The sequence below is a fragment of the Phaethon lepturus genome, unplaced genomic scaffold (genome assembly GCF_000687285.1).
Source record: "Phaethon lepturus isolate BGI_N335 unplaced genomic scaffold, ASM68728v1 scaffold29376, whole genome shotgun sequence".
In the NCBI taxonomy this organism is placed as follows: Eukaryota; Metazoa; Chordata; class Aves; order Phaethontiformes; family Phaethontidae; genus Phaethon; species Phaethon lepturus.
In genome coordinates, this window is record NW_010546041.1 from 1 (window position 1) to 26,921 (window position 26,921).

A 26,921-nucleotide genomic window follows, 5' to 3' on the forward strand; every position below is an offset into this window, starting at 1 on the left:
CCTAGTGTTTCTGTGATTCTGTGATCTGAGTTGGCAGAAGGGATGTTCTTTGTATTTGCTTTTAATAGATATGGATGATACAGGGTTAGTAATTACTGTCCCTTCTGTTTGTAGACTTTCTCCTCAGCTGAGAGATGCACATTTACACAACACTCACAGCGCGGTATGTATTTTATAACATTGACAGATGTTGAAAGCAAGCACAGCTCATCCAAATCCTTTCCAGACACTCTTTGTTGTGTTCTGGAAAATGCCTTCATGCCCCCACAGCTGGCTGCAGCCCTCATTTCCATTGCACACCGTGTAGGTTTTAACCTTCATTTTTGAGGAGCCATGCATTTTTCAACAGGGGCATGTCTGAACTGGTCATTGTGCTTGACAGAAATTGTCATGGAAAAGCAAGGATGCTCTTCCAGCATCGCAAAGGAAAAAGGAGATGTGTGTTTCAGTTTAGGCGGTAACCGGGGGGGAAAGTTACTTTGAAGAAATGACAATAAATCAGAGAGGTCGTTCAGATGGGATTTGGAGCAGCTTCACGCCTTTGATTTAAATTAGTAGCAATGGTGCAGGAAGGGAAGAAAAATCATACCTTTTGCTACCTTGAAACAAGAGCATGGATTGTATTCCCGTATTAATGAATTCTTACAACACTAGCGAGTGAAGGCCTTCCCTCAAACCATGCTGAGCTCCTGCAGAGATATATATCTCTCTATTTTTTTTTCTATACAGAAATACCTACAGATTCAGGCCTCCATTCAAAACTTTTAAGTGATTTTTAAGTGGTGCCATTAAGTCTGAAGAAGGAGGAACATTCCTCTGAAAAAACCAAGGTATTTATGGATTCATAGATCTCGAAGCTGAGGCAGGTAGCTCAGACCGAGTCTCCATCCTGGCAGCGGAAGGGCCATTGCAGTCTCGGCTGCCTCCCCTGGCCCAGGGAAGGCATCCAGCCCCGACTTAGCGTGGCACCCACCTCTGCCGGCCGTTCCGCTGGTATCTTCCTTCTCCTTGTTAAAAAGTAATTGCATGAAAGACTCCTGCACTTATTTCTATTTTCAGATCGTCTGGTTTCGGTTTTGAACCATTAGTTCTTTGAATGTTTCTCTCCGCTCCAATCCCCCCTGCATACAATTATTTCCCCCCTCATAAGGTATCCCACACAACTGAGGCACTTCTGAGTAGTTTTTCTGAGAAAACAAGTCATCTTTATATGTTAGTGCAAATGTATTTGCTCTGGGGTTGTAACCGTTTTCCGTAATGTCTCCCAGGTTACAACCTGAACTTGTAAAAGGTAGTAACCCAAATGGTGTATTGTACCCAGGATCCTCACCACAGACCCGGGAAGATTACGTCAACTTCTTATTTCTGCTTATGTGTCCAAGGACGAGTTCTGATGCCAGTGTTTCATAGTGGGAGCTCACGCTGAATTGCTTGTCCACCAGAGCTGCACAGGATTTAGGGGTAATTGCTGCTTTCCACCTTCCGTAGCTATGTGTATTTTACACAGTGAACAAAAACATTTATTTAAGACCAAGTACCACTAACTTTTCCAATAACACCCCTATTCCACAATGATTTCCTAATGGAAACTATTTTGAGATTGTTGGTCGGTCCGTTCCTAAATTTTGTATCGGGTGATACTGTGCAACACTTATGTTTTAATGACAGTAATGCGATACTTAAGGTGATAATTAAGTGCCAAGCACTTAAATAATTCTAGGTGCACCTATATTACAAACTTTATCAACTCTCTTTTTCAATTACTCCCCCCCCATTTTCATAAAACCATACTAATGTGAATTTCTTGTGGGGTCATTTATCAGCTTTTGCATTATTTGGCCCAGGATGACTGTTAATGCTACCTGGCATATAGTATTTCTTTCCCTAGTTAATGGGATAATTGGTCATGAATTTGTCACATGTGGACTCTCCTGTGGTTTCCATGCTATTCCAAGATTTAATTTCTTCTCTGTAAGACAGGTCTCTCAGCCTGCCTCAAAAGCATGCAGTGCCAGTCAAGCATGCAATACTGGACCTAAGAAAGTGGAACTTTCACAATTTAGCCCCCAAGGAAAAAGAACTAAAAACTCTGGAGAAAGCAATTTGCCTGTGGACTGAGAATATGCTTATTCTATCAAATATCACTTTCATATTGTTTATAGTGATTTTGTCAAAGTAACTAGTACTTAGAGAAAATGAGAAACAGTACCCTGAAATTAGAGTCTGACATCAAAGGCAGCGGCATAATTTTTGAAGAAAAGCAGTGGATTGGCCAATTAATTTCTTTGCTTGCCATACTGACTTCCCTCTGAAGATTTCAAAACACTTAAAAAATACACCGCACTCCGTAACGCTGCGCTAATTTGCTGGGAAAGCTAGAAGGGGTTGTGTCCTTCCCATTAGCAACTAGCTGTAGATGCAGGAGATGTTTGTACATCATCTGGCAGGGTATTACCTGACAGCTTTTCTCATCTGTCATCTCAACTGCAAGTTGCAAACTTCACTTCAGTGTGCCAGGAAGGCAGGTAGGATAATTAAAGTGGATGATAGAAAAGAGACATCAGGGAACTGATCTGCACTGAAGCATCCAGAACGATGTCTGAAGCCAACTAAAACCAGAGGTACTGGGCAGTATCTCTTCACCTCTCCTTCCCCCCCAGCCAGGCTTTAAGTGAGATATCGCTGTCACAAAACCTGCGGAGTAACTGGGAATTGCAATCTGTCTTCTGCCTCCTACTGCTTTGTTTCTGTGACTCTCATATTAACGAGGTTAAATGTATCTTGTAATTTTGGGGTTTGATGCAGACACAGCCATCAAAAAGCTTGCTGTCAATGTAACTGAAAAAAGCATACTGTAGATTTTATCAGACATGACTCATAAAAAGAGATGTTAGGACCCTCTTTCTTCTCTGTATTAATGACTAGTTGAGTGACACTAACTTTTGATAGACACCATAAAGAGTAATATGCTTTCTGTAGTTTTAAGCATGTCCACACTGGATGAATTATCGTATCTTAGGTGTGAATACAGAATAGTTTTATGGAACTCACAACTTGGCTGAATTCCCAGAAGCCTTTGAGACAGTCAAAGAGTTACTGATTTTATACCTGATTAGGAAGCTTACAAATCTTGGAAGCTAAATTAACAGTAACGAAACAAAATTAGAAACCATCTACGTAATTTTTTCCTAACTAAATGTTACTTTGATCAATACCCTTTTAAAGTCTATCTGGATGATTCAACTATTAGGAGGTTAGGTACATTCCTTCGAACGTAAGATCCCTTATATGTATATAAATCTGCATTTTCAAAGTGCATTAGGAAATCAAGTTATCAGATATTAAAGCTCCAATCTACAAACTCCAAAGCAAGACTTTGGTAAGTCAAACCAGATCCTTTCCTTCTTCGTGATTTTTCCAAGCAAGTTCTAGGCTAACATGATATGAGAAAACAAACGGAGTGTGAATGTGGCAGGGCTCTTTGTGTTGTGCTATTCAAAGAGATGATCACTTGTCTAGGATTACTTCCTCTACTCTATAACTTGAGGGATATATCTCATCTCTGAAGTGCTCTCACTAAAATACGCAAGTTAAGCTCACAAGCTATTTGGTACATAACTTTGTATCTTAAGCTATGTACAACTAAATACAAGGCTTTAAGCCAAAAGCTTGTATCATTTTCCCCTCACCATATCAATTTATCTAATGTTAAATATATTGCCTCATTTCACCAACCATCTCAGAGTTAGTATCTTTCCACTTGACTAATTATGTTACAGTATTACTTTTAAAAAAAAAAACAGATTTTTTTTATGGCAATAAACAATTTTGTTGCAGCCTTACAAATGTTTTTAGAGCCACACAACGACAGGAGAGAATCCTTTTTATATATACCACCTTCTGGAAATGCTAGTAATCTTATTCTGTGTTGGTCATTAAATAGCAATTTTGTAACAGATAATATAAGCCTTAAACAAAGACTACCCATTACACAAACACTGTGGGAAAAGAATTTGTAAGAAAATGGAAGACTAAATAAGGCCTTGAATAGCTTTATTGAAATCTGTATAAATAAACATGCGCATTTCAAATGTAAACCCAAGTGAACTCAAGTGCAGACAAAATTTTAACCTCTGTCATGCAGGAGGTTAGTTTACATTAAAAAAAAAAAAAACCCAAAAAAACCTCAAAGCAGCTTTAAAATACCAGGATGAAACACCAGTTTTAATATCAAGGTATAAAGCAAAGCCATGTCCAACATACCTCATTTATATCCTGGTCAAATGCAATTTTTTAAATCTTTTTAATGCTAACATAAATAAATAATTTACCAAAATGTGCACTCACAGAGTGAACTTTTATTTACAATACACAATTTATAACCTATTGTATTTGATTAGTTCAAGTGAAGAACATCATACTTTTTGCTTTTTTCTTTTTTAAATTATTTGTTTAAACAGTGGGACACAAAGCAATTCTCCAGGTAGTAGATATGTGAAGTGTGCCCCTGCACTTACAGAGCCCCTCTCAAAGGCAGTATTGTATACAAATCAACAATACATTCTTCCAACTAGATTAAAGGGAAAGCAGCAAATTAATAAATGTTTCAAACTGTCACACTTGTTTTGGCATCCTGGACCGCTGAACATAGTTAACTAAAATCCAATTCATAGTCTGTATGCCTTATATACTGTACAGGTTCTGACTTGAACATGCAAATGCCAATTCTCTTAATGAGTTACCTTTTCAGATATGCTGTAAGGCTACGGTGAATTCCGTCAGGAACACACAAAGAAAATTAATCAGGCCTACCTTTAAAGTCATTTTGTTCACTAACAATTTAAAGGCAGGTTATATTGAAAAAATTCTCATCTAAGCCCAATACACAGCCATTACTATGGATACAGAAGACTATTAACTCTGACCCTGTTACAGAGTAGTTTGCAAGCTGTCAAACTACAAAAACTGGGGAGAGAGAACTTGCAGCACAATTTTAAATTTTGGACTGACACCGGATTAAAAATATGCATGTCTTATAAGCAAGATAACAGGAATTACGTTGGCAGAGTAGATTCCAACAAGCAACAAAGGATACTTACATTTAATTCAAAAACTTTTTGTTAATGCAGCATGAAATCCAGAACCTGTTCCACAGCAGCAGTAAGATGAACATAATATTCTGGATGCTCAACTATATCACAAAAGGTTAAAACACCTTTTCAAGCTATTTCTTCTACTGTGACCAATTTTATAAAAAAAAAAAAATTAGGGAGAAACAGAAATTTGCTGTTTCAAGAAAACCACTGTTTAGATATTTATGACATTTTTACTTGTAGTCTGTGTGACAGCCTAAGGAACATGTATATATTCATCCAGAAATTAGACTTGGCAGTAGTATTCTTGCAGTACTGAGAAAATAAATGTCCAGAAGTCCACAGATTTAACATTTTAGTTATTAACTCACATCCAAAACTAAAGAAAACATAATCCATCAGAACAGCAGCAGAAAACTTAAAAGGGGTTTATTTGTGATTTCCTATATATAGCTTGTGAATACAAGACTGTAAATGCATTAGAGACAATTTCTGTTTAAGTTTTTATTGTTTCACTTCAAGTACTGCACATGTTAAAATGCAATAAAGATTTACATTCTGTTATCCGAAATTCCCCATCTCAGACTTTTATTCTTAATTTGGTGGGCAATTTCACTCTTTCAATAGGTATCCCCAGTAAGAAAGTCTCTTTTATGGCTTCTAGTTCTTCCATTAGTTAGTGTGCATACAATTTTCATTTTCAATATCATTATCATTTTCATTGCTGTCTTCATCACTTTCTAGCGGGATGCCTGTGGCAGCTGAAGCACCTTGTTTAGTTTCCCGGTCAAGAGGGAAAAAGCCAGTTCCACTGATTGTGTCCTGTCTCTGGTAGAAAAGCACATATGCTGCTTTGGACTGTAAAAAGAGAGAAGTATAATATGCTCATGAGGCTCCAGACAAAACATTTGCAATCCAAGTTATGCTCCCCTCATGCCCCGCCCCAAATGTATAAGGTAAAATTACAAAGAAATTCAAAGCTTACATGTAAATAATTTTTTATGTTGGAGCAAACCATTTTTGTTTCCTACTGTCCTTTGAAAGAACACAAACTACTATCTACAAATTTACTGCAAGATTCATGATTTACTCTTCATTTTTCTTCCCTCAAGAAAAAAACATCATCAGCAGTCCCAATTTTAGAAACACAAAAGGTACTTGCCACTATTTGGTCCTCACATGCAGTGGACACACTACTGTCATCAAAGTAGTACCATTTTCCATCATCCTTATTTTTTGCAAACGCAGTATCTACAACAACAAAGTACAATGTCTAAGGACTTTGTATCTTCATAGATGTAATAAAATCAGTTGCTAGAGTCCGTAACTGTCAAACACTTGATATTTAACTAAAACCTATTATCAGTGTTAAACTCATACTTTTTTTTTTAAGCATAGGAACTTAACCAATACCATTACCGTTCTAAAGAGAAAGGACAGTCAAAATAAAATGCATCAGTCACTTTTTCATTTTTCTCTCTGCTTTCAAGAAGATGCACAATGGGCAAAAATACAGACCAGTAAGACAAAATCAGTTATAAGAGTACAGTAGCTCTTACGGAGTTCTTAATTTTTCCCTTTTCACAACATGCATAGCTAGAAGTATAAAAGAACCTACAATTATCCTTGAAAGCTCATTTCATATATTCATATATTCTAACCCATATTAATTTGTGTTAGAATACTTGTGAAAATGTTTCAAAGTAATGAAAAAAAATTGTCCTATAACCATTAAAAAATGCCATTGATGCAAAATGATCAGTACTTTATTAATTAAAATTAACATGGAAAGAAAGCTGACATGTAGAATTAGGATATTTGAAATCAACTTACAATGCCCTCCTCCCATTCCTCCATAGTGGTTGGAGACAGCAATCAAGTTGTAGCGGCAAGGCCCTGCATTGGGATTAATAAGGAACTCTGACATGTCCAAGTCGCTGTTTAAAAAACAAGCAAACAAAAAAAAGAACACACACACACACAAAAAAAAACAACCAAAAGAAGGTCATATTAGCAATATTTTTTAACCATTTCACATTTTGGTGGTCTTTGAGCCCTTTACTTTATATTCCCCACAAAAAAACATTCACCAGACTACACTGACGGTGCATCTCTCTCACTCTGTGAGGAGTAGAACAAGAACCAGTAATCTTAGCCAAAACTATTAATAGAGTTCTTCCATACTTATCTACTATTACTATTTTACTAAGTTCATACTTTCCGCTTACAAGCATTTTGTCATCAGTGTTTACTGGATCCACACGTGGAAGCTGAGAACAAAACCATTTCACATAATTGCTGGATTAAATATGTGCCCTAGTCATGCCAACTTTTACACTTCTAGCACCAAAACATTTAGGTTTCTTACTTTATTGGAAAGTCAACCAATGTATCCAACTTGTCCCTCATATATCTGCTGTAGGAAAAGCGCTTTAGATGAACTACCAGTACGGGGGGCAATGACCACAAGTCTAACTTCTTGGTAGCCTGCTGATGTTCTTTACAGTTTGGACAATACCTAAAAGAAAACAAAATAGCAATTTTAAATAACTGCAGTCTGTATATATGTTACAATACCTTACCATAGAGAAAGCCAGTAGCATGGGAGGAACTGAATGAGCAAAAGGTGAAACACACACACGTTCCATCTTCTGTTACTAATGCCACTGATATCCCTCCCAGTTTAAAACATGAGATGCTCATGTGCGAGCATGCTCACAGTGAAGCTGGACAGCATTTTAAAGACAAAAGTAGCACCCCCAAATATAGGGATTCTCATCTCCTATAGTAGTCCCTGTATCTTTAGTTAAAACACAGCTTTCTCCTATTTTCTAAAAAAAGACAAAAGGTTTTGAAAATACTTCAGGAAAACTAACTATATGAGAAGCCATAAATAACAGACAACCATGGTTCTTCCAAGTTTCAATTTCTAACTGCATCCATCTCCCACCCCATCCCACTTACCACTAAAACCAGGGAACAGTGACTACTGGAGCCTCAAAAACCTCCTTACTAAGTAAAAAAAACTTGCCTCCTTAGTCGGCAAGTACAAAACAGGCTGTGATTTATAAATTTCTGTTCCCTGCAATGCATACTTGAATCTTTCAAGAACTAAGGCTCAGGGAGGAAGATAAGCAAGAACAATGCATGGAAGCAACTCTTCTCTAAAGTGGTCTATGCATATTCGACATCTTGGTATCTAACAAGTAAAGATCTAAGGAAAAAAAAAAAAAAGAGATGAGCCCTAATTAAAAAAGACTGCACAAGTGTCTTTACATAGCAACAACAGATAAAGACAAGAAATTAGGAGAACTGTAAGGGCAGGCTGTAACTGAAGAACTGTTTTTCCAGTTGGTTTAGCCTATCTGGAATACAAACAGTGCTGGACTAGGGATGATGAGCTCTTAGATTAGACCTGTGAAGACCTGACAAATGAAGAAAGACTCTGATTAATGACCTCTGGTGAGATGCAGTAGCAACTGCTTGACTTCAGCAGTAGTTGCAGTTTAAATACTCTGCTTAAAATGTGCTGCAAAAATGGAAGTGCTTCACCACACTTCAGTTATACAGTATCTCAAATAGTCTATCCAGTGTTGTATAATGTAGCCAACCCAGAAAAAAATTAGAATTTATAAGTCAGCCCCCTCCCCCGCCCAGTAAAGGAGGATGTTTGGTGACAAAGTTTGGAAGTCTCCAAAGCTTCTAAGTAGCCACAGAAGAAAAAGTGGCAGACCCTCTTTTCAAACTTAATTCTGAGCTTCAGCTGTTGATAAAGGATTCTTATCTGCTACAAAATTGCCAGAGAAGACAGATCTTACAGGAACACAGAATCATAGAATAGTTTGGCTTGGAAGGGACCTTTAAACGACATCTAGTCCAACCCCCCTGCAATGAGCAGGGACATCTTCAACTAGATCACGTTGCTCACGGCCCTGTCCAACCTGACCTGGAATATTTCCAGGGATGGGTCATCTACCACCTCTCTGGGCAACCTCTGCCAGTGTTTCACCATCCTCATTGTCAAAAATTTCTTCCTCAGTCTGAATCTGCCTTCTTTTAGTTTAAAACCATTACCCCTTGTCCTGTTGCAACAGACCCTGCCAAAAAGTCTGTCCCCACCTTTCTTATAAAACCCCCTTTAAGTACTGGAAGGCTGCAAGAAGGTCTCTCGGGAGCCTGCTCTTCTCCAGGCTGAACAACCCCAACTCTCTCAGCCTGTCCTCATAGGGGAGGTGTTCCACCTCTCTGATCATTTTTGTGTCCCTCCTCTGGACCCTCTCCAACAGGCCCATGTCTTTCCTGTGCTGAGGGCTCCAGAGCTGGATGCAGGACTCCAGGTGGGGTCTCTCCAGAGAGAAGTAGAGGGGCAGAATCACCTCCCTCAACCTGCTGGCCATGCTGCTTTGCATGCAGCCCAGGATACAGCTGGCCTTCTGAGCTGTGAGCACACATAGCTGGCTCATGTCCAGCTTTTCACCCACCAGCATCCCCGCCCCCCAAGTCCTTCTCAGCAGGGCTGCTCTCAATCCCTTCATCCCCCAGCCTGTATTGATACCAGAAGTTGCCCCAACCCAGGTGCAGGACCCTGCACTTCGCCTTCTTGAACCTCATGAGGTTCACACGGGCCCAGTCCTCGAGCTTGTCCAGGTCCCTCTGGATGGCATCCTGTTCCTCAAGTGTGTCAACCGCACCACTCAGCTTGGTGTCATGTGCAAACTTTCTAAGGGTATACTTGATCCCACTGTCTATGTCATTGATGAAGAGTACTGGTGCCAGTATGGATGCCTGAGGGACACTGCTCGTCACTGATCTCCATCTGGACATTGAGCTGTTGACCACTACCCTCTGGGTGCAACCATCCGACCAATTCCTCATCCACCCAACAAATCCCTATTTCTCCAATTTAGAGAGAAGGATGTTGTGAGGGCCATATCAAAGGCCTTAGAAGTCCAGACAGACAACATCGGTAGCTCTCCCCTCGTCCACTGATGTGGTCACTTCATCTTAGAAGGCCACATCCTGTAACTGTGAATATTCAGATATGATTCCAAGTAATTTGGAAGAAACATGAATCAGAATAAAAGTCTCTATCAAAAACTTAATGGTTGGAACATGAATTTGAGAGGTTCTACTGACTACAGACATCCCTCATCCCACAAACCTGTTTAAGCACATCCCTGTTCATATATCAATGCAAGGCAAGTTATGTATTTGCATTAAAAAACTTCATTATGCACCAACCTTTCTCATCTCAGAAAGGAGTATTTGTTTAAACCGCTGCATTGGATTTGGCACAACATTATTCATTCACTGTGGATCACAGTTTGCAGACCAGGATCTCTTATGGATCTACACTTCCTCCTAATTCTGAATATGCATTGTCTCCCACACAAACACAACCTTCTGTATATGGTAACAATCTTAGTTAAGCAACAGATCAATACAGAAAAAATTTTAAGAATTTTCAACTATGCGTGAAATTACAAGATTCAAAATACCATTAAGAAATCAATTAGGTATCTCTGTTAATGTCCAAGTGTGATTTTGATTACATTTTGAAAAATACACCATAAAACATAACAATTTTAATTTTTTGTCCTTACCATGGGTCTTCAGCACCTAGTTTTTCCTTTGTTGTGAACAGCTCAATGCAATCTTTTAATTTCACAAAAGGCTTTTTGGGAGGCTTATATTCCACACTTTCATGTTTTTCAAAATCCTAAAGAGAAGTATTTCTTGAGTTAAGAGAACAAATGAAACAAAACTCATTTTAGTGATGTCGTCTTACTATAAACAGTAACTACAAAGCTCCTATATATGGAAAAACTGATCAGAAACCATTCAAGCAAAAAGTTTTCACAGCTTCAGATTTACTTCCAAATTAGTAAGCCTCAGATTTTCTTATTACTTAGTTGTGTAAACGTTTATTTATGACAACGTATTTACTATGAATAATGTGAAAAAAACCCCAGCTACTTCTTTTGAAGATTTACAATCTCTTATGTCACATTAAGTTGTATTTTTCATATTTTTATTCACAAAGTTTTATTAGTGCTGGAAAGGGGAGCAACATAAACAGCTTACCTCTGCTGCACTATCATCAAAATATCTCTTCTTCAATTCAGGATCCCAATCCAAAGCAAGGAAAGATCTTTCTAAGATTAAAAACATGTTTTCTCTTAATATTATTTCTTGCTTTACATGAAATTGTATTAACTTTGGGCAAACAGTCTTCAAAATGAATTAAACAACGCTAGCATGAATTCAAGATGAAAAATTGAAGCACACACAATTTCTGCATTTCTAAGAGTTAACTACAATAATTATTTATACAGAATTTACTGTTGGAAAAAAGATATCTCAAATAGCACACAGAAAGAGTGAAACATTATTCTACAGAAGTGTGAGTCAGAAAAAAATATCAGAATCAAATGTTGCCCAAACTGTTCCCAATGACTTACCATCAAGCCTAGGTTGCCTGTCATCAAATCTAATATGCCTGGTATCATCTTTGATGTAGTTTATGTCAGTATTGCCTAAATTATTGAACTGGAATGTAAACAATCGCTTTTTGTGTCCCGTGAGTGGTTGACCTTTGCAAGTATCCTCAGTACATAATCCATTTTCAGAGTCATTGTCACCTCCAACTGAGTCTTCTGACTGGCTGTTTTCGTTCTCTGAAGGAAGTTCCTGATCCTGGCTAGATTCATCATCTTGTTCATCTGTTTCCATTTCACCTAAAACAATCGGAAGAAGGAGGAAGAAATGAGGTAGAATAACAATAATTGAAAGACACTACAGAATTAACATCATTTTCAGATTGAACACAAAATACCAAACAAGTTTAGATATTTCAGTCTTACTTGGAGATCCTTCTTCATGTATTCCATTTGGGCCATTACCATTGATACCATGGTCCTTACAGCAATGTAGGGATCCTTCAGTGTCTTCACTTTCAGTACATGTTTTTACGTATCGGCTAAATACGACATATGAAAACACCAGTTAGAATCAATGGATTGTTAAATATTTACATTGTTCAAACCAGATAATTAAACAGTTACAGTAAATCCTTTCTAGTGTACTGTATTCCTGCACTCCCTTCTGATTTATTCAGAATTAGTAATTTTATTGCCTAACATGTCTACTATTACAGGTACATCTGAAATTCTGCTTGTCTATGATCTTATATTTTCAGCAGTTACATGATTTTATACAACTTGATTGTTGGTATTAGTTTCTGTTTGTCCAGAAATCACTTCTTTACCTGTTCATTAACCATATTTTTTTACACAAAAAAATATATAGGTTCACTTACAGAGAAAGTTATATCAACAGAAAATGAAGCATAGATTTAAATTGCAGGTTATATGATTCTACTTTCTTCCTCATAATGACACTTATTCCAGTCAAGTTTCAGAAAGTGTCTACCATGTAATTTTACAACATAAATTAGTATATAAACTTGTATAGTACATACAGGAGGTATAAACATAGCAGAATAATTGGCAAAATATTTCCTTTTTACCAAGCCCTAACAAACAGCAATGTATACTGCAAAATTAATACCCCTAAACTGACAATACTGGTTTACTCTCTACGCTCTTCTCAAATCATTTTTGGATAAGGTCATACTAACAAAAAATCAAATTAAAATCCATACTAGTTCACATCTCAAGTGGCTAAAATTTTAGATTTAATATATTTAATGGACAGCAAATAAAAGACTAAATACTCCAATCTAATCAGTTTGTTATCAATGCATGTAAAAATAAGTGCCTACTGATTGCAACTATTAGTATTATACATAATAAATGCATTTTCCTTTAAACAATAATCTTACCACATTCTTAGCAGCAGCAGGTTATAGAGTTTATCTTCAGTATTGTTTCTAGGCACTGCTATGAGAAAAGGTTGACCAAACAGTGAAGAACCACTATGGCTGTAGCTAGTGTGCCTGCACTTTTCCCTTAAACAAACAGGAATTATAACTTGTTCTGTGTCTTCGGTTCTATTGATAGCAATTTCAAATCTAAAAGAAAAACAATCAGAAATACAAAGGACAACTGTAATTTAAAAGGCTACAAAGTGGAAAAATTAAAAAATAGTAACCCCTCCCCCCAAATTTGTCTTTATCTTATGTGTAGGTTTTAATCTTTGCAAACAACTAAACAAACCGCAGAGACATGAAGTGTGTTATCTGTACTTACACATAAATGTCATCACGTTCCATAATACTACTTAGATTTTCATCCATGCCAAATATCCTGTGGAACCTGTGATTGTATATATCAGTAACAATCATCTAAAAAGAAAATGGGAGTATATATCATTAAATCAGGTTTATATGTGTTAAAATATTCACTGTTGTGCTTCATGTAAGAAATCACTCTTACCTTATCTGCAGCAACACCAGACAAAGCCGACAACGCTGTGCAAAGATCCAATATATTTCCAATTTTGGGAACAACCACTTTGTACTAAACAAAAATTAAAATGTCATTTTAATTTCTTAAGAGAACAAATATGCATGAGAAAAAACCCAAACTTATCACATGTTCAGCATACTTCATGTACTACTTTCAGATTCTTGCACTTAAGGTATAAAGTATGTAAATCAACTAACACAAATTCCAATAGCTGCTGAGAACATAGTAGTTACCTTCACAACTTTATTCATACAAACACACACACTTTGAATACTATATTTATTACTTTATACAATTTTTTTAACGTTACATTACCTTCTCCATAAGAAGACTAGCAGCACCACTTACTTAGATTTATATTTCAACAGCACCTACTTATTTTGGCATTTAAATTGTACACATGCTATTGACTAGATTCTTAAATTTGGAATATGACACAAGTTGTTTATATGGTATTACTGGGAAGAAAGCAACAGCAGGCAATGGATAAAGATGGAATTCTGATTTCACATGCAGAGAGAGAACCTGATGATTAATAGTCAAAGAAAATCTGTGGCTTCCCTTAGTGCAGTACACTTGCAGTTTGTAATGAAACTCCACACAGGACTCTTACCTGTCATTTGCATAATAAATAAAGACAGGATTAATTAGAAATAGTATTATAACTTTGTAATTAAATGCCAAGTACAGCATGTGTTTGGCATCTCCTTAAGTCTTATAGTTATTTAGACTCACAACAGCTCTACCAAGCTCCTACTCTTCCCAAACTCTACTCATTGTTGCATAACCATCTCAAGTTACACAGGGTCATCTTCAACTACTGTCTGTCCTTTGTGCAAACCTGTTCTCACAAATAGTTAAATTTCTATTGGGCTCATCTCCCACTAGTTAATACATGCCCATTTATCTTTGACTTCCCGAACTCATACAGCCTTTGAGAACGCTCCCTTTTCCCCCCACTCTCCTTCTCATAGCACTCTTTTTACAGGTGTTAAAGTCTTTTTCCAAGTCTGCCTAAGTGCCTGTTTCTTATTTATTTCACCTATCCTCACTTAACCCTGTAAAGTACAGCTAGAACTATTTAATCGTGATTTTGTTACCATAACCTATGCATGTTGTTTCATGCCATTCTGTGTACGATACCATCCTTCCTAAAAAAGGCAAGAGACACTCTTAACCAAAAAATCTCATCTGAATTTTTTTCTTTTGACCATTAAGCAATAGCATAGAAGAATTCAGGACTACCTAATAGATTTCAACATGGGTTTTTTTGTACCACTTACTACCAATATTTGCCTTTTGAGGCTAAGAAATTGAGGAATTACGTCTTAAGTGCATAAATATTTTTTTTATAACCATACAAATTCATTATAGCAACACTGAAATGAAAAATGAGGACAGTATACGTTTTAAAGATTAGGACACCTTATTAACATACCAGAATACAAACCAGAAAACTAAAGCTTGTTGGATTTGCTTATTGTACTTACAAGTTTTAAAAATGTAAAGGAACTCAGGTTCATTGTTAATGCCACACGAATCAGGAGTTTTGTACATAAACTGAGAGGCTTACCTGTGTAGGTTTTGCAAGTGGATCCATTCTAACTAAATAAACTTCCAAAGTGCGTTCTTTTTTCATGGGTAATGGAAGTGTCAAGTAACAAAAGGGATCAAAGGTTACAGATATCTTAGCACATTCAGGACAAACTAGGGTGGATTTAAAAAGGCCATGAAATATATCTACAATGATGGAATCATTTCTTTTTAAATGGTTTTCCCAGGCTTCTTCAGCAACCACCTGAAATCAAAGTATGACCTGGGTTAGGACAAAGTAATAGGAAATGAATAGTGAGAATTATTAGTAAGAGTACTTGATAAAACATTCTCAGTTACCACCTAAACATAGACATCTCACTCCAAAGGACCCTGCAAATTATGATACTACTATCAGGATCACAGGTTAAAAGATGTATGCTTTTCTTAGGGACAGCGATTCTGTCAGTGGTATTACATAGTCTGTGAGAGACTTCAAGTAGCTTGGGGCAAGACAAAAGCAAATAAAACTAAAAATTCCATCTGAAGTGTCTCATAACAAAAGAAATTATCTATATGCTTGTAGTTCAATGCTAGAAGAGTTCCCTTAAAGTAAGAGTACTGGAGACAGAACACTGCATACTGTAGATATAAGAATAAAAGAACAACAAAATGGAAATTGTTTTTCCAACTGAACTCAGCGTTGAACTGAACAAAAAGGTCAAAGCCTTAACAATCTCCCACCCCACAATTATCTTCCAAATAAATGGAAATTTACACAGGTATTTGAAAAAGATCTCCATTTTAAGGTCTTGACTTATTTTCTGAAATCTCTTTAAGAAAAAGCAATATGTGATCAGTGTCCCAACCTTTCAGTGTACAATCATGTAGAAGTATATTGCAACATATAGCCTTGACTAAAATGATCAACACCAAGAACACTACCTTGTCTGGTCTACCATCTGCATCCTTTAACTGAATGTAAGGCTTTTTCCTAATGCGATTCAAATCCTCATGTAACCCATCCAAGAGGAAAGCCAGTAGCTCTTGACAATCTTGTTGCTGATAACCAGAAAATTGTGGTGCAAATCGTCCCACCTGTGTCTAAAAAAATAAACACAAGTACTTCTGGTACCTTAATTGTTATAAAGAATAGATACTGCTGAGATGCTACAGCAGAAAGGTGAAAACGTAAAACTTAGGAAGTTATAAAAGATAAGCTTTTCAATGGAGACAGGAAGCCAAAACTAATTCTCAAAGACCAAAGCACAAGGACAGTTGACACTTATTTAAATATACATCCAAGTGTTTTAACAGTTAAATGAATGAACTGCATACTGATGACTATTACTTCAAATTCTTATTCTTGCGTATTTCCCCAAGTTTTGTATACTTCAACTACAAAAACAAAACCGACAATGTACATTCAGGTTAAATTCACTACTGACCTTAAATGCTCTTGGGGTAACATAGCTGTATTTTCCTGACCACATTTGCTTGATAAGCTCTGCATAAGATTTTGCTATTTCACCTCGCATTCCTAAAGGATTGTCAAAATTCAGCTCTTCTTGGTATTTATCATTAAGGAAGTATTCTGTAAGAGGAGGCGTGTTGCTCAGACACTGTAAATAGAAATACAGAATTTTTAGAACACTGATTTGAATTAGTTCTAAACAAAGAATGTTTGAACTCTGTTAAAGCAGCCATGAACAATACTTTACACTGTAATGCTTAATGCCCGCAAGGGGGGGGGGGGGGGGGGGGGGGGGGGGGGGTTTGGGGGGAGTGTGTGTGTAGTGTTTTCCAGAAATAAATAGTTTTTCAACCAAGACTGGCTGCAGCTGTCATTATAACTTATACACATATAATATTTTTCAAAAGCTTTATGTAAGAATTTAATAGACATAGCATTCCAGCTAACCATAGTGCAACAACACAATTTGTATCAAGGTTCAAAACAAAAGAAGGTGGTTCTTGATACATACAGCTTTATGAAACTCTTAAAAGTTCTTATAGCACAAAATTTACAGGGCTTCAAGGAGAGACTGCATAGGTACTTGGAAGAGAAAGCCAACAGGGCTTATTAAATCAAATTACACTACATTCAAAACAACATGTAAGCAGAAAATAATTGAAAGCTGAGAGTGTTGTGGGGTTTTTTTTGCAGGTGTGGGAGGGAAGAGAAGGTGAGGATGCTTGTCCTATTCCTTCTCTTCCTAGGCATCTGCTTATGGATGCTGTTGGAGAGAGCAAGCTATGTTGGATGGACTAGACCTTGAACCAGAATTGGTGCAGCCCTTCCCATGTTCCTTTAAATTTTCTGAAGCTGTTTAGAGCTGAAATTAGTTCAAGGAAAGCAAGGGCCTTGGTTTAGACTGAGATAATGACTCCGTACCAGTTTGTCTCTTGTGTCAGCACTTAAGAGAGAGCAGGATGTAATCACTGAAGTATGATTTACAATTTCAGGAAACCACTTTGAATTTTTGTGTGCTACTGCTCACATGCCTTTAAACAAAAACTTTTCCGTCACTCGGAAATAATCCCCATGCCATGTGTTAGCATATAGATTTAGACATGTTTCTTCATTAAATATTATGAGCTTTTCTGCATTTCCCCCCCCCATTAAACATTCCAAGAAAGGTCAAATATAGTCTCATCTGCCTTTCTGCAAACAAGCAGAAGAAAAAAAATTTTAGCTCCACACACACTACTGCATAAGATGCAACAACTGAGACTGCAAGAATTACAACTTTATTGAACGGGGCAAAAAATGGTATTCCTATTTCTGCCTATCATACCTTTGCAGTATTACAAAGCAAAACCAGTCATATGCCGTAGAGAGCTGAGTTTCATGCACTCCTTCCTTTCTCTCCCTCCCCACCTCAAGCTTTCATGAGCTGTCAACACTGCAAAAAAACTCTGGTATTTTGGACACTAAGGGTTGAAGACAGCTCATTTTTCTCCTACCACATGGCAAAGAGCTTTTATTCATAGTAATGGTGATTCCGAGCACCCCCCTACTTCACAGATTTGTGTTGTCAGCTCTGAACTGATCCATGCAACTGAGGTGAAACACTTGGGTCTCTCAAATCCATACAGAAGTGGTCAGTCAGAGAACAATGGACAGTGGAGAAATATTGAACATCATGATTGAAGTCACAGGGAAAAAAGCATCCAGAAACCAATTTGAAAGGAAGCCTACATTCTTATTTTCTCATGTGGTATGTTGTAGGTTATCAAGGAAGCCTTATGGAAAGCATCAATTAAAAACAAAACAAAACAAAAAACTGTTAGAACCAAGACAATCTACTAGACAGCAGTGTCATCAGATTTATGTGCCCTGTTCAACCTAGTGGTTTTGGGGTTCTTTTTTGGTTGTTTTAAAACACAGATATAGATAAACTAACAAGTATACCGACAGATGAAGAATAATAAAAACCCCAAAAGCTAAACAAATACAGTAAACTACAGAAAAACATTTGTGAACTAAAGAGGTAACAGAACAGAATGGCACTTCGTTTCAGGTACTGCAGTCTCCATAAGTCTTCTTTAACCAACAAAACTTCTGTAGTGTGCTCAGTCTCTGCTCCCAGACCGGTCATTTAGCTAAATGATCAGGGGAAAAGATGGAACAGAATGTAGAAACTCCAAGATCAGCTCTGAGACAAACCACGGAAGAGAAGGGTAGGTCTTCTTCAGGTTGGGTAGGGTAGGTTAACAAAGGTTAACATTGAAATTATAGTTCCATATTACATATTAATTAACTGGGGAAAAAAAAAGGAAAAAAATTTTCTGCAGCAGAGCAATCTGTGGATAACAACTATTTATACAATCTCTCCCCCCTACCCCCTCTCTCTTCTCTCCCTAAATGCCGTAGCCTTACTGGAATACTGTAATTCCAATACTAGACCATGATCTTGTTAGCAAGTCTACCTGTCCTATGAAACCTTCATATAGGTAGAAAAATAGTAATAAAAACAGTCATGTTATACTTCGCTAAATCCACATAATTTAAGTATGGGAAAACTCTGATAAAAGGGTTTGCAAGGATGCTGATTGTCTAATTGATAAAAAGAAAATGAAGAAAGAGGGCCACCAAGACAGTCAGTGGCCTGGGAGCACTTGCCCTGTGAGAAAAGGCTGAAGCATTGAGGCTTGTTCAGCCTGCAGAAGAGACTATTTTAGAGAGACCCAACAGCAGCCTTCTAGTACCCACAGGGAAACTAAGGAAAAGGTGGAACCGGGCTCTTCACAGTGGTGCATAGTGGGAGGACAAGAAACAATGGGCATAAGTTGAAACAAGGGAGGTTAAGGATATAAGCAAAAAAATTGTCACTGCAGGAACAGTCAAGTAGGGGAGCTGAGAGGCTGTGCATCCTTGGAGTTTTTCAAGATCCACCTGCATAAAGCCCTGGGCAACCTGGTCTAACCTCAGAGCTGACCTTCCTTTGAGCAGGAGGTTGCACTAGAAACCTCATGAAGTTCCTTCTAACCTGAATTATCCTATGATCCTAACAAGGACACATTTATTCACATCCCATAAGGCATATTACATAGAAATAATGATAAAAATAAAATTTCAAAGGAAAGAAAACATCATTACCTATTATGCTAGTGAACTGGGGAAATAAAAAGCAGACAATAAAATCATGAAATTGAGCTAAAAATTGAGTGTTCCTATAAGTATCATGGTTTTTCAGCCGTTCTACTTAATAACAATTTTATTGAAGGGACGTGGAAATTTCATATTTCAGCCTTCTAATAAAAGACCAAGAGCTGACTGAAAGAAAGATCTAAGCAGTAGCAGAAAAAGTGAATTACTTTACACCTGTCTATCCTACTTTTGTCTGAAGTACTTAGTTTTAGACATGGTGAAAAGTTCTCAGTTAATACACCCCTTAACACAAACTCCGGATGCCTATGGCAGCTGAAACAGAGCACTAAAAACTTAATCATTTCAGGTTTCAGTGAAAGATGTTATGTTTTGTCTAGATAAACTCACAGCCATAAGCAACTGTAGAGGAAATGTTAATCAGGTTTCCGAAGAAAGAAAACTGCTGAAATACCCCACTGCAAAGCTTTCAACAGCTATTGTTCGAAAGTCCAAGTATATATAATCCCACTGATGGAAAAAGCATGAAAATGTGGGGAAAAAAAGTGGTTTTAATGAAAAAATTTACTTAATGTAAATGCTAAGTTTACATTAACTTAATGCTACTTGAATCACAGAATGAAAATTTTGTGAACGCTTAGGTTTTCACTGCAAAAGAAAAAAACCCCACATTTCCCACAGAGCCCTAATCACTAGTATCCCACCAACAGGGCAAAACAATACTTAGGAAAAATCCACAGGTGGCAGCACAGCAACGCTTCAGGAGATTCATATTCTATTTTTTTCAGGTTAGAACATAGCCACGTACATAAGTGAATAAAACATCTACTTGCCAAATACTCTTTTTTTTTAATTTTTGCTTGATATGGGTTCAAGAATTCATAATAATATGTCTGCATAAAGTCCACAAGCTCCCTTTTCTCTTTCCTGTTTTACTTAATGCTCAGATCTGCAACAGCAGACATGTAGCTTAACAATTAAAATCAAGCCCTAGGTGTTCGCACTGAAGTAAATTAGATACATGGAATACCCCTTCAAAAGAATCTGAAAAATCTATACAAAAGAAAAGTTCCAATACAACCAAAATATAACATTATATTGAATTATTGCTTTTTAAAATAAAAAACAGGGGTAAGACAACAGCACTTGGGAGAAATACAATGGTATCTTAACCTTCTTGGCCTTAATTCCACGCAGCTTGCAGCTGTTTGTGGTACTACAGAGGATCTTACCCATCTCTTCACCATCTCTCCTCTTCTTTTGAGCTTTGTTAACACCAAAAGCCCCTACTTGCAAAAGCAAAGGTCTCTTTACAATAATCACTTAGAAGGATGAAGGGACAAGCCTAACCTTACCTATAGACTGAAGAACTATTAAAGAACTTGCAACAAAATTTAAAAAACTGCCAGGATTATCACACTTCCACCTAGTATGGCTACAGGGCAAAAACCTTCAGACAAATTTATCACTCTGGGAGAGCAAGGTGTGCAAGGAACTGGTCCTCTTCTTCAAGGAACACTGATAACAGTTCTGATGCAAACTATCTTCACTGTACATGAGACAAGAGCAAAGAGAAGCTGCCTGAGAAATCAACCTATTTCTGAAGCAGAAATAGCCCTTATGTGAACACTAAGGGCCTCTGTGCTTTCTGGGATCAATGAATAACTGAGAAAAGTGGTAATCGGCAGGGGAGTGGATAAACTAAACTGTTTCTGTTGAAGTGCTGATTACACTCAGCACTGACTGAATGGAGGGGATCAAAGCAGAGCTTTTGCAATAGAACATGAATGGAATTGGAAATTATTTCAGAGTCTAAAACTCTACTGTAAACTATTTTATTTAAAGAAAACAGATTTATCCTGATAAACAACCCTCTGTTGCATAACTGTGAAGGAAGACACTTTAAGAAGGTAAATAAACTAGAGTAGGTAACCAGGGCACATCAGAGAATCACCGAATAGCTGAGGTTGGAAGGCATGTCTGGAGATTGCCTAGTCCAATCCCCTGCTCAAAGGGTCACCTAGAGCAGGTTGATTTGGGAAAGTGTCCAGTCAGGTTTTGAGCACCTCCAAGGATGGAGGCTCCACAGCTTCCCTGGAAAACCTATTCCACTGTTTTACCCTCACTGTAAAACAAAATTTCTTATATTTAAATGGGATTGCCTGTGCTTCAGTTTGTGCCCGTTGCCTCCTGTCCTTCCAATAGGCACCACTGAGAAGGATCTTGCTCCACCTTCTTCATTCCCTCCCACTGGGTATTTATATACATTGATAAGATTGCTCTGGAGCCTTCCCTTCTCCAGGCTGAACAGTCCCAGCTCTCAGCCTCTCCATACAGGTCAGATGCTGCAATCCCTTGAATAACCTTTGTGGCCTCTCACTGGACTTGCTCCAGTATATCCCTGTCTGTCTGGTATTGGGGAGCCCAGAAGTGAACCCAGCACTCCAAGGGTGTCTCACCAGTGCTGAGTGGAGGGGAAGGATCACCTCTCTCAGTCTGCTAGCAATACTCTTCTCAATGCAGCCCAGGAGGCTGTTGGCTGCCTTGGCCCAAGGACACATTGCTGGCTTATGTTCAGCTTTTTGTCCACCAGGACTCCAGGTGCTTCTCTGCCAAGCTACTTTCCATCTGGTCACCTGCCCCACCACACCCCAGTGTGTTCTGGTGCTGGGGGATATTCCTCCCCAGGTGCAGGCCTTTGCATTTCCTTTGACTGAACTTCATGAGGTTCCCGTCTGCCTATTTTTCCAGCCTGCTGAGGTTCCTCTGTATGGCAGCACACCCATCTGGTGTATTAGTCCCTCCTTCCAGATTTGTGTCATCTCTAATCTTGCAGTGGGTTCATTCTGCTCCATCATCCAGGTCAAAGCCTAGCGCATCAAATATTCCCAAGCAGAATTACCTAGTCTGCCATCCATACACTACCCAGGCGCATCCCTGCATTGCTTCCATGATTAGACAAGATCAAGTGCATTCAGAGTGCTTCAACCACAGGCATTACACCTCTAGCCAGAATACTCCGATGTTACTCTGGTAACAGTAGGAGGTAAAATTAATGGCAAATGAGTGCAGTGAAATGTATGCTTTCAGTGTAGTTGGAAAAGGGCAGAAGTAGTAGCAAGAGGAAGACGACTGTAGAACTTGCAGTCTGCGAGACCTTAGTGTGTTAAAAACACGCCATACTTTCACTAAAAAGCACTTACATGGATTTCTTAGATAACATTAAACTCTGAACAATACTTTGAGAGATACAGTAGGTGAAACCCTTTACAATTCCCTGCTAAGAAAGCTGCCAAATAATGCATTTGAAAAAAACACACCGTCAAGGACATGCTAAAGGTACTATGCCAAACTAAAAGCTGCATTGCTCAATAAACACCTAATTTTCTTACCCAGAGCACTGTCTTATGAATCAGCAGAACTGTATTTATTAATTTACACTTTCTCAGAACTTATTTGAACACTTGATTCCCTAGATATAACTGAAAAGCAATGAAGTCAAAGCTGACCTGATTTAGAAATCAGTCCTCAGAATTAAATCCAATTAACACAATGGGACACTGATGTGAACTGTATTAAGTTTGTTAATATGTGTAAGATTCCTAAAGGCAATAACCCATTCTTATAATTCTCACCTAAAAGGTTACTTCTAAATCTACATAGATGCAAATTCATGTATACCAGTTTAACAAAGGTTTGAATAAGTAATAAAAATTATCCTTGTTTTTAATCATTCTAGCCTGATGAACAGTGTAGCATCATAAAAAAATACTTCACTATGTACTAAGAATATACTTTTAATTTAAAAGACAATTCTGGTTCACACACTAGACACAAAAATATTTTCTTTGTCTTTACAATAGCATAATGACACAATTCAGTAACTGAGAGATTACATATAGCATTTTTATTTAGAACGGATGCTGCAAGATGTGTGTCCTTCCCCCTTGCAGTTTAGCCATCTTTCGTGCAGCATGCTAAAAAAAAATTTGAATTACTTCCTGCACTACTCAACTACTCTTCAAGTATCCTCATGAAAACATTTTTAGAAACAAGAATAAATTTAATTTTATAGATGCCTTATATAAATAAGTATGGAATAACCATGGAATAACCCCATACACCACTACGGGCTGGGGGCCAACTGGCTAGAAAGCAGCTTTGCAGAATATGACCCAGTGGTCCTTCCTGTGGGAAAGGTGGCCAGTTGCAAGCTGGGCTGTATTAGCAATAGCAGCCAGAGGCAAAGGGAAGCAGGCCTTCCCTCTATTTGGCACTTACGAGACTGCTGCTGGAGCACTGTCTATTCAGTGCTCCCTAGTGTAAGAAAGAGTGGAGGAGGGCCACCAACATGGTTGTGGGGCTAGAAAACAACATACGAGGAAAGGTTGAGAGCTGTATACATTTGTTCAACCTGAAGACGACAAAGCTAAGGAGAGAGGTTCATGGCCATCTGCAGCTACCTAATAGGAGGCTACAGAAAAGTGGCGCCAGACTTCTCAAAAGTGCATGGTGACAGGACTGGTAGAATGGACACAAACACGAGGTGGGACCTGTGATCATTCTGGTGTCCCTTCTAACACAAATTGTTCTCTGATCCTATATACAGAGAAGGGATAGAAAATCTGCACAGACCATGAAACTCTGCAATATTTCTTCTTTTGAACAAATTTCAACAACTTCATAAATTTAGCTTACCAATTTATCTGAAACTACCTTTTTTCCTGAACAGGCTAAAGAGGAATTCAACGTACTATTTTTTTTTATTTCACCCAAAGAAATCACAAATGTTAAGTCAGGAACCCTTGTGATGACAAAGGAGGAGATTAACTCTGAAGTATGCTTGGTTAAGATCTAGTATCTTTATACTCAGCAGGAAAAAAATGTGAACAAGAACTTAAATACACTTTACATCTTTTTGACATAAGAATGCTTTGATGACAAAACATAAGTTCCAGAAACAAATAAAACCAAATTAAACTACTAGTTCTTTCTGATCATTAATCTACCACTGTAGCTGCCACTTAAAAAGACTGAACTTTTTTGTGTTGTTGACAGTAATACTAGATATACTAGCATTTCTCTTGCAATCATAGCAAAGAAATAACCTATTACATTCCTGTAAAATATCTTATCCATGAAATAACAGCTATTCAAAGGAGAAAGGTCAAAGGGAAATATGTTCAAAGATTGCCTGCATGTTAACCTGCACACTGAAAGTTACCTGATAAACAGTTAGAAACAGAAGCCCAGCAATCTACCAGTCATCCACTTTTTGACACTTCAGCACTACAACCTGCACATCTCAAAATGAAAAAGTATTTTTTGTGACATGCATATTATTACAAAAGCAACGAATCCACTGTCCAAGTAATAAGGCAAGCTCATTTTATTATGAGGTACGTACCTGAATAGCTGAATTCATGAAACATGTATTCCCCAAGTTACTCAGGCCACACAGGCCTGGCTGCTCATTGTGTCTTCCTGGCTCTGAATAATCGTAATTCTTATAAGCAGTATATGATGGGAGACAATAGTTTGAATTTTTCACACTGCAAAAAAGCAAAACATCTTTCACAATGTAAACATGTACTCTATAGTACTTTAATACATAGAAGTACTTTATAAATTTAAAGGATTAAAAATGTTAAAGTGAATTCTGTGAACAAGAAAGGATTTTAAAGAAGTTGGTAGCAACATAAATTTTAAATTTAAAGTCAACCGTGCAAAAAACCAAAATCTAATGTACTGCAATAGCTGTAATTATTATATCCCTACCCCTTTTTGATAGGAGCAGCTTCACAGCTTACTCTATTCTTCATTGTTCCATCAAATTTAATACACTCAGACTTTAGACACCACCAGCAGCAATCAATCATTTACATCCCTTTTGCATCCTACTACTGCAAGAGTGAGGTCGGTGGGAACAGGAATGCAGAGTTACAGGTGAAAGCTGAGATTTCCAAGGCCACTGTGGCACAGCTGCCTCACTGCATCAGAGACTATTTATAGCTTCCCTGCTAGGACAGCACAATCCAGCATGCAAATGCAGGAAAGCCTTGAGAGGTAAAAGAATGCGCAAATGCCTTGTAACAACTTCATTATAAATCTCTATGATGCATCTGTTCAGAGAAACTGGAGAAAACTGAAATAGGTAAAATGATAAGATTTAAAGCGATTTGTTTCCAGATGAAATCATGCAAATACTAAATATAGAATAACCCTCAAAACGGTAAAGTAAGCATATCCGAGAACACTAGAAAGGCAAAAGAATCTTGTAAGAAGATGCTCTGTAATATTACAAATGTTAGAAAAACCAACCAACCAGAAAGGTTAAACCCTTTCTTAAATTATTTCAGGCACTGATCATAATGAAATCTATGTTTAGTAGCTTTGGCTGAAGTTCAAGAGTATTTCTACAGTCACTAAGCATTATTCACATTAGAAGCAGTTTGAACAAAAATTTGAAAGTCAATCACTAAGAATGACAAGGAAAAAAATGCAGTGCAAAGAATCAATCCTGATAAATAACTGAGATTTATAATTGTAAAAGTCTGAGGATGCAAGTGCCCAATGTTACACTCTAACCATTACTCCTGAACGGTATCCCACTCTACATCCAATTGAATTCCAACTGTCCCCTCAGCGCACACTCACTTTTCATGAATAACACTTTTTTTTTTTTTTAATCACAAGAGTTAATGAAAATTTCAAAATGAAGGGGAAGCAAATCTGTGTAGTTTATAGCTCCACTGTCCATAAAGCTGCTGTTCTCAAACTTTTACATCTGATTATTTTTAATAGTTGACTTTCCTAGCAGTCCTTCCCTTTTCCATACACATGCATTTTCTCTGCCCTCTGGCTTGCCCCCAAACTAGCTAAGTGGCATTGTGTTTACTGGTCATTCTCCATGAAAAATCCCTGTAAAGTTAAGTTTTGCTGGTTCAGCTTAATCCTAACCTTCACCCTAATTTACACAAGATACTTCTTGAACTCCAAGGCCCACACACCCTTCAAGCTTGCTTCTGTGGTCAACCCTTCCCTATCATTAGTCCCTTGTTCACCCACGCATGAGAGATCCCCAGGAAGAATTACCATTCATCTGCCTTTGCAGCTGCCGTCCACCTACTGCAACCAACCCCAATTCCCTTAAGCTGGCAAGTCAGCTCGCCCAGGAAGAAAAAGCACAAGCTTGCCATTGGTGCTAATGCGATCTCCACAATATAACAGAATCACAGAATCACTAAGGTTGGA

General features: G+C 37.7%; 1 protein-coding gene across 1 annotated transcript; it reads right to left on the bottom strand.

The window, feature by feature from the left end:
- Nucleotides 1–5,582: 5,582 nt before the first annotated feature.
- LOC104614680 (ubiquitin carboxyl-terminal hydrolase 15) lies at nt 5,583–26,866 on the bottom strand. Its single transcript, XM_010289178.1, has 16 exons — nt 26,763–26,866; nt 25,075–25,219; nt 16,504–16,677; nt 16,001–16,159; nt 15,096–15,320; nt 13,490–13,573; nt 13,304–13,398; nt 12,937–13,125; nt 11,957–12,072; nt 11,555–11,830; nt 11,178–11,248; nt 10,697–10,812; nt 7,462–7,611; nt 6,927–7,030; nt 6,256–6,344; nt 5,583–5,951 (listed from the first exon to the last, which is right to left on the bottom strand). The coding sequence occupies exons 1-16, from the start codon at nt 26,864–26,866 to the stop codon at nt 5,766–5,768; spliced, it is 2,283 nt and encodes a 760-aa protein (XP_010287480.1). The 3' UTR covers nt 5,583–5,765.
- Between the last annotated feature and the right edge of the window lie 55 nt (nt 26,867–26,921).

What these genes read in the sequence shown, in the direction of transcription:
- LOC104614680 (XM_010289178.1), bottom strand. Translation starts at nt 26,866, where the DNA reads ATGGCAAGCTTGTGCTTTTTCTTCCTGGGCGAGCTGACTTGCCAGCTT. An exon ending in GCTGCAAAGGCAGATGAATG is followed by an intron (nt 25,220 to 26,762) that starts GTAATTCTTCCT and finishes GCTTTTTTGCAG; the next exon opens with TGTGAAAAATTCAAACTATT. An exon ending in CTAGGTGCTGAAGACCCATG is followed by an intron (nt 7,612 to 10,696) that starts GTAAGGACAAAA and finishes GTTTTCTTTTAG; the next exon opens with GTATTGTCCAAACTGTAAAG.